We start from the raw sequence: 8,603 nt of genomic DNA on the forward strand, positions 1-8,603 counted from the left end.
ATAAGGAAAATTATTAAATTATATATATATACAATCTCGAGAGAATAAATTTTATTTTATATAAATAACGGGGGGAGGGGGATGGGAGGGCGAGAGGAGAGGCGTGGGTGGTTAGAGAGAGGAAGTGGAAGAATAGGAAAACGCGGGAAAACTTAAAATTTTCTTTGACATTGTTTATTTATATATAAATGTATAAGTTATAATAAAGGTTACGTTAATTAAAACAATTTTAATGAGTTTTCGGGGATTAATTATAGGCGTACGAAAAAATAGAATGCGTGAGTGCATGAGTGCGCGTGAACTTTTTCTACTTTTTCAATAATGATAACACATGTCGAAAAGGATAATGTAACGAGGACGATTTGAAAAAGAAGGAGAGGGGGAAAGGGGAAGAAGCGTCGTTAATAAAAAAGGATGCGAAGAAATGAAGAAAAAAAGATGAAAAAAAAACTAGCAGACGAAAAAAAAAAAAACAAGCAGACGACGACGTAAAAAAAAAAGAAAATATGTCGATGTTAATAATAAATAAATGAAAAATTTTCCGAACCGTTAAAAAAAATCATCAAATTAATAATGATAATAATAATAAATATGTTACCTTTCGACTCCATGCGACGGACGGAACTGGATTTCCAGATGCACGACATTCTAACGTAACCGTTTGACCTTTTTTAACTTCAACATTTCCGCCGGAAGTGACGTGATGTATTCTCGGTGGCACTGAAAAAAATTATTAAATAAATATTATGGGGAGGCGTACAAAATTTAATTAATTTAAACGTAATAAAAAAAATTTTTTTTTTTTTTTGCGTGTGTTTGAATTAATGATCGTGGCAATAGACGACGAAAAAAAAATTTCTTCTTTTAAATCTAATTAAAATAAAAAAACTTTTTTTTTCGTTCTTACATTTAAAGAAATTAAAAAAAAAAGAAAAAAAATTAAAGAAATAAATAAATCAATCAAGTAAATTTAATTTTATTCATATACCTGTGAGACGTAAGAAAACGTCGTGTAACTAACTATCTTTTTTTTTACGTTAAAATAATTTTTAAAAAAACTGGAGAACTTTTCTTTCTTTTTTTTTTTTTAATTATCCATTATATAAATTCACCTATAATAATTTATACGGATAATTAAACACGATAAGAAAAGAATTCCGGTTGATAAAAGTTTTTTTTTTTTTGCTGGAGAAAACGTCTTTGCGATTAACCGTGGCAAAAGTATAAGAAAAAAGAAAAAAAAAAGTTTTCCGAGTAAAAAAAAAAAAAAGAAAAAATGAGACAAGAAAATTCACTGATGTAAAGTATTTGAAATTCGAATCGAGAGAAAGAAAAAAGAATTTCTTACTGACACGATAAAAGTGGCACGAGAAAAAATTACCGATGAATTTCAATTTGTTTTTTTTCTTGCCTTGCCTTTTCCAAAGAAAATAATTCGAATGACTGGAATCCCTTCCGTTTTTTTTATTTATTTAAATTTCAATACGCTACGAAATCACAAATGATAATACGAGTAAATAAAAAAAAAAATTCCAGCAGAAAAACGGGGGGAGGGAGGGGAGAAAAGACTTAATTTTATAAATTACTAAACTTCTCCATTTTGTTTAAATAATCTCCTCGCGTTATAATTAAACGTCAGAATTTTTTTTTTTTTAATAAACTCTTATACTGTTTGTACGTGTTTGCGTTTGTTCGTTTGTTTGTTTGTATGTGTGCTAAGTTTATTATTTATTTATTTTAAGGTTTTAAGGTTTTTTTTTTTGCGATCATAAAAGTACAAAAGAATTTTCTGCATTTGAAAGAAAAAAAACCCGTCGGGAACAGTTTTTGTTGTTTTACATTAGCTGACAGTCAACCTGACAGTTTTAATTAATTTTTTTTTTCCTTCATCTTCTCCAGTCCCCCCCTCCTCCCACCTTCCTTTCCCGGAGGTGGAAAAGGGAGGAAGGACTGCGGGAAATGACGAAGATAAAGAAGAGAGAGAAAAAAAGCGTGGGACTTTAATAATTTTCATTAACAATTTTTTTTTTTTTTCCTTTGATGAACATTTTCCGCAAAAAAATTTTTTTTCCAGCGTTTTGGAGTCTGACATATCAGTCGCGTTAATAATAATAATGATGATGATGATTAGTACGATGGAGAGAAAAAAAGAATTTAATTTTTAGTGGTGAATTTTAAAATTTTGGTACAAGGGGTTAAACGTAATCAACGAACAAATATGACGTCATGGAAATATTTGCGTTTGTTCCAGACGAAAATCCTACCGGACGTGACGAATCTTATCCAAACAAACAAAAAAAATGGCGTTAGGAAAATGGAGGAAAAGAGACAGAAAAAATTTAAAATTTTTTATACGTTCGATATGCTGGAAGATGAAACCGTAAAAAATTTTTTTTTTATATAAATTTTACCGAAGGGATTAAAATATTCATCCTGGAAAATATTTTCTGGAATGAAACGATGATGATTCCAACAAATTTTGAATTGTACCTGAAATCGCGAAGTAAAAAAAAAAACTAAGAAAAATGATAAGGACAATAAATAAAAGGTGTGGAGAAGGGAGAAAAAAAAATTATTTAAGGAAAATTTAAAGAATGGAAAAAGGGAGGAAGAGGAGAAGGGAAAATGATATATTCTGGAACTTATTAATTTTCAAAAATAAATAAATAAATAACGTACATAAATATATAAATATAAACATTACGGTCATTTATTTTATTTATTTTTTTCAATATCATTTTTCATTTTTCTGCCTTTTTAACTTCCTTTTTCTCCAGGATTTTCTTTTTTTTGCTTTCGTCCCTCCCCCCTCCACCCATATCATTTGCCTCATTCCTTTCCGATTTTTTTTTTTTTTTTAATATCTATTTCCACGTATATCGTTTTCTCTTTCTCTCTCTCTCACTCTACATTAATAGCTCTTTAATCCATATTCTCCAGCAAAAAAAATTTTTTTTTTTTGCTGGAGAAAAAGAATAAAAAAAAAAAAGTTGATAATGTATAAAGAATCCGAAACATCATAAGATTTATTATTATTATTTTTTGCGGGGAGTCGGTTTTGAAATATTCTTTCGGATCCGAAATTACGGCGACGGAAAGAAATCAATACTGGAAACCTTCTTCTTCCCCTCCCTCTTCCTATCTCCGCCTCCCCTTCTCCAGAAAAAAAGAGAGAAAAAAAACTGGAAAAAAAAACTTAAATTTACCGTTTTATTATTAATTACATAAAAATTCATAAAATAATAAAATAAAAAAAAACTTTTATTATTATTCTTCTCCAGACCGCGCGTTTTCTCCAGCAAATTTTCTTTTTTTTTTTTTTTTACTTTTCGGTTATTAATATGAAATTAATTAACGATTTTTAAAATTTTTTTATTAATTATCCGTGAAAACGAATAAATTTAAAAAAAAAAAAAAATTTTTTTTCTATTTCGGACTCCATTAAAAAAAAAAAAAATTCGAATTCAGAAAAGCGGGGGAAAAAGGAAAAAATTCAAACAAAGGTTTTATTATCTCAGCCGGAAGTGATGATGTACTCCTATAATTCAACTACTCGGAGGATGGTATAGAGAATGTTTTAGGGGGGGGGGTTCTGGGATTGGGTTTCACACATTGGGATAAATCTTAAAGTTGGATGCCTTAGGGGAGCTCAAGGTCGCCAGCTTAAAACCGAAAAAGTCACCGAGTTGAGAGAGCCGTGGGTTCAAATCTTGGGAGTGGGAATTCAATATCAGCTTGTCCTGTACCTACATTAGGGGATAAGTGTGACCCAGTACCCTTTTGAAGCATTGGGGATGTGCCGACCCTTGTTTGAGAGAGTGAGTCTAAAATAGGATCTAAAATAGGATAAATGCGGAGCTACGACATGAAAAGAAGAGAAATGAACGATCAACGAGATTCACGATCTCGGACATATTTCTCTCTCTTTCTCTGGAAGAGGCAGGAACGATGGTGGCAGCTCAGGACTGTCTTTTGAAGGAAAGAGGGGGAGTACGGGGATCTTCCTCAGGGGGATCTTTCCATTTTCGCGAGTATGAACCTGATGGTTCTGGCTCAGGAGTGGGTGAAAAGCAGGTACTCCCGCGAAAGCCCCTTTCTCCGGGAAAAAGGAAGGTAAAACATGTCCAGGAGTAGTGGCTTCGGCTGAGTCTCCCCACACTCTCCCTACTACCGGGTGGAGAGGGAGGTTAGACCGAAATGCATGTCTCCTGGGTTAATAAAAAAAAAAAGAAAAAAGCTTTTGTTATCTCATTTCAATTTTTTTAAGTTTTTCTTTATAAAAAATTAATTTTCTATTATTATTTTTTTTAATTATATTAAAAATAAAAAAAAAATTATAGCGCTATATTATTATAGTAAATAAAAACTTTTTTTGTTGTTGCTATATATTATATATAAATAAAATTAAATTTACTTCATTTGTGTCCCATTGACATTTGAATTTATTTATAATTAAATTTTCTCCAGTAAAAAAAATTTTCTTTTTTTTTTTTCGAATGCTTTATTTATTTTGGCGGGGAGGCAAAGGTGGGGAGGGAGGTGGTGGCGGTTGTCGGTGAATAAAAAGGTGAGAAAAAAATATTAAAAAAAAAAAATTTTTTTTTTTCCATTTTATTCTCCCATCTCCTCCCCTCCCCTTTTTTTTTTGTCGAAAACGATTCCATTAACGGCGACAGATATGAAAAAAAATTATTATTATTATTTTAAAAAAAAAAAAAAACGAATTTATGCTTTTCACTTACATCTTTCAGCTCCGGCCCCTACGGTTCCCTCCCGCCCCCCTTTCCCTCCCACGTTTATCTCCTCATCTCCTTTCAATCTCATCACTTGTTATTTTTATGGAGGGAAAAAAAAAAAATGTAGTAAAAATTAACGCTATTTTTTTCCCTCCTCTCTATCTCACTCTCTCTCTCTCTCTCTCTCTCTCTTTTTCGCCACTTGAAAAGCTCTTTATTCCATCAAAATGTTTCCGGTTCTCTGATTCTTTCTAATGGCACGACTATTTTTTTTTTTTTTTTGCTTTTTCGATTCGCATTATAAAATATCTCGGGGAAAAAAAAAAAAAAAAAAATTTATTTTTGAATTGAATGTTGTGTGTTCGTGTTTGTTGTTGAGAAAACAAAAAAAAAAAGGGAACAACAACAACAAAACCTTTTTTTTGTTAAACTTTTGTTATTAAACATAAAATCAAATAAAATAAAAACAATGTCAAAGTCAACACACAACAACGACAAAAACAACATAAAAGTTCGAAAAAATTATTAATAATAATAATAATAATAAATCAAAATACGTAAAACATAATTCAAAAAAAAAAAAAAAAAATTAATTTTTAAAACCTTCCAACGAACCTTTTTCGTCGTTATAAAAGGTTTCGACTTTAACATTTAAACAATTTTATTTTTTTTGTTTTGACGTTTTAAAAAAAAAAAAAAATGGCGACTTTTCATTTATTTTAAGGGGGAAGGGCGATTGAGATTCGAACGTCACGTGACAGAATCTAAAAACCTTTTTTTTTTTTTTCCATAACCTTAATTATTGTTATTATTACCATCATTATTTTAAAATTAATAAGAATGAGAAAAGTTAAGAATAAAATTTTTTTTTCATGTTTGACCATCGAACATTTCCGGCTGGAAATTTATATAAAAATCCTGGAACCAACTGAAAAAAAAAACTCTATCTAAAGGATGATTCCAGGAAGTAAAACAAAAATAAAAAATTTCAAAAATATTAAAAAAAAAAAAAACACGTCGTTTAAAAAAAGAAAATTATTACTACGATGATAATGATAATAATAATAATAGTAATAATAATAATAATGATAATAATGATGATAATTTATTGATAATTTTGACATTTATTTTTTTGCACGAGAAATGGATCGTAATTTAATAAAACTACAAGATTAGTTAAATCCAATTTCCAAACGCACAAAAATTTCAATTCTGGAAAAAAAATATACGTACTGGATAAATATATATATATATATATATATAATTTTCCTGGAAAAATATAAATATTTTTTTATTCTGGATAGGAAACCGCAAGAAAGAAAAAAAAGTCAAAAGTTAAAAAAAAAAAAAAAAAGAGCAACAACAATAAATTTAAAATTTCATTTATACGTATTAAAGTTGCGTGAAAAAAGTCATAATTTGCATTTCGGTTTTTCTTTTTTTTTTTTTTTGCTGTTGCTGTTGTTAACTTTTGCGGAAAAAGGACAATAAATTTGCGCTTTTATGTGTGACAACAAAAAAAAAAAAGAGTACCTGGATGAGAAAAAAATTTTTTTTTTTCAATTTATATATATTATTTAGTTCGTTCGACCCATTTTCGTGATGATGATGCTGCTGCGGCGAAAGAGAAAGAGAGAGAGATAGAGGGGAGGAGGGAGGTGGAAGCGGAAGGAAAAGTAAAAGAGAAAATCCTTTGGGGGTCTTATAATAAACAATGATGTCATTCATTTCATTAACTTTAGTTTTAAAAAAAATTTATTATTTATTTAATTTTTTTTTTTTTCAAAAAGGTTGAATTCCATTTATTATAATTATAAAATTTTTTTATCCGTCGTAACTGCAAAATCAACAACAGCAGAGAAAAAAATTTTCTCATTTTCCCTCCTTCCTTCCCCTCCCCCTCACTCCTCTCCCCCCGCCGAAAAAAATAAAATAAAAAAAAAAATTTCGGGTTTCGTTGTGGAAAATTTTTTTTAAAAATAAAAAAAACTTTTTTATGATTTATTTGAAAAAATAAATAATAGAGAGAAAAAAAAATGGCGGAGGGAATGTGACGTCATCGACTATGACGACACCAACCGCAAAAATTAAAAAAAAATGTTTTTAAATTTAAAAGAATCGACAACAACAACAACGATTCTTTTAATCGGATGAAAACAAAAACAAAAACAAAAAAGCAGACGACAAAAAATAAAAATAAAAATTTGTTTACGTTTTTTTTTATAATTAATTGAGGTGGGGTGGGAGGAGGTAGTGTTGTTATTTACACACGGATAAAAATAATTTTCTTTTCTTCTTTCGATCGAATCCGTTTTTTTTTTTTTTTACCGGGAAAAACAACAACTGTGACGTCACGAAAAAAAAAGACGTTAAAATCTTTTTTTTGTTTATTATTATATATATTTTTTGGTTGCGTGCATGTGCGTAAAAACGTCGAAATAAATAGGAAAATGGTTAGTAAAAGTTAAAAGGAAAGAGAGAGAGAGAGAGTAAAAGGAAAGAAAAGAGTAAAAACGGTGGTTAATCAACCAAAAAAAAAAAAAAAACATCTAAATTCAAATGTCAAAAAATCCTTTCAAATGGAAATCATATATTCCCTCGCCTTATTTTTTTTTTACATTTCCACTTCCGCTTTTTCGATTGTTTTTCTTTATCTATGACTTTTTATAACAATAATAATAATAATAATAATAACTATATATATATATCACGATATAAAATTTATTATTTATTTATGAATCTATATATATATTTTTTTTCTTTCTCTCTCTGTCTCATTCTTTCTTCCCTTTCCACCTTTTCACCCTTCATTAATTTTTACCCTTAAAAGTTTTTCGTACGTCGTCTACGTCGTACATTTCTTTTTTTTTACTCGTGCCAAAATTTTAGATTCGGTCCTGATTTGGATTTATATAAATAAATAAATAAATAAATAAACTCACCGAGTATTTCGAGAGTGTGAGTTATTTCCAATGGTACCATGGTACCGATTTGACATATGTAATTTCCAGCATCGTGAGTTTGCACGTCTCGTATTTGTAAATTATAACCGTCGATTAATTGAATTCTCGGATCTGGAGTCACTTTAACAGTTCCAGCGGTAAGTACTGCGATTCCTCTTTTCCATACCAAAACGTAATTTCCTTTTTTTGGAGAAAAAAAAAACAAAAATTTTCATTCCCAAACGTCAAAAAAGAAAAAAAAAAATAGAAAAAAAATTCTCACCCAAATTAATGACGTCACAGGGTAAAACGATTGTATCTTGCGTAACGACTTTATATGTTTTACCGGCTGTTGTAAATGCAGGGCCGTCTATTTGCTGGAGATTCAGGTGGCAGTAAACGCCTGAAAACAAATAATAATAATAATTTTATTTTAATTATAATAATGATAATAAATTAATTACGAGTATAAATTTAACGAAAAAAAAAAAAAAACGATTCGTTTCTCTACTACTCTTTCTCTCTTTTTAATGACGTAATTCATGGACGCTCGGCAGGAGCGTATCCGGTATATAAAAAGAAAAAAACCAATTTTATTTTTTTTAAAAATGAATTTATAAAATTTTTAACGTAAAAAAAAAAAAAAAAACTGTGGTAATAAATTTTAGGTTAGAAAATGGTTTTTTTTTTAACCGTAAAAGACATTTTTCATTATTTTAACGCCGCTTTTAAATTTTATATTTTTTACAGATGTTTGTATCATTTATCAGACGTTATCATGTAATTTTAAAAAAATATTATTATTATTATTATAATTAAAAAAAAGAGAATAACTCGTCGTGAGTCGAATGTAAAAAAAAATTCATATAAGGGAATTAATTTGTTGAAATAAATTAAATTACGTTTCGCGTATGTGATTGTTTGT

At 28.9% G+C, this 8,603-nt stretch overlaps 1 protein-coding gene across 1 annotated transcript in view; it reads right to left on the bottom strand.

The window, feature by feature from the left end:
* The window catches only part of Phum_PHUM507490 (limbic system-associated membrane protein precursor, putative), a gene marked incomplete at both ends in the record, with an annotated part of 20,387 nt that extends 11,997 nt beyond the window's left edge, over nt 1–8,390 (bottom strand). Inside the window, 4 exons of the mRNA XM_002430978.1 lie at nt 599–720; nt 7,679–7,879; nt 7,962–8,081; nt 8,372–8,390. Of these exons, the coding sequence (XP_002431023.1) occupies nt 599–720; nt 7,679–7,879; nt 7,962–8,081; nt 8,372–8,390 (462 nt within the window). The remainder of the gene's footprint in view (nt 1–598; nt 721–7,678; nt 7,880–7,961; nt 8,082–8,371) is intronic.
* Nucleotides 8,391–8,603: the final 213 nt, after the last annotated feature.

Source organism: Pediculus humanus, genomic scaffold (assembly GCF_000006295.1).
Source record: "Pediculus humanus corporis 1103172108279 genomic scaffold, whole genome shotgun sequence".
Lineage (NCBI taxonomy): Eukaryota > Metazoa > Arthropoda > Insecta > Psocodea > Pediculidae > Pediculus > Pediculus humanus.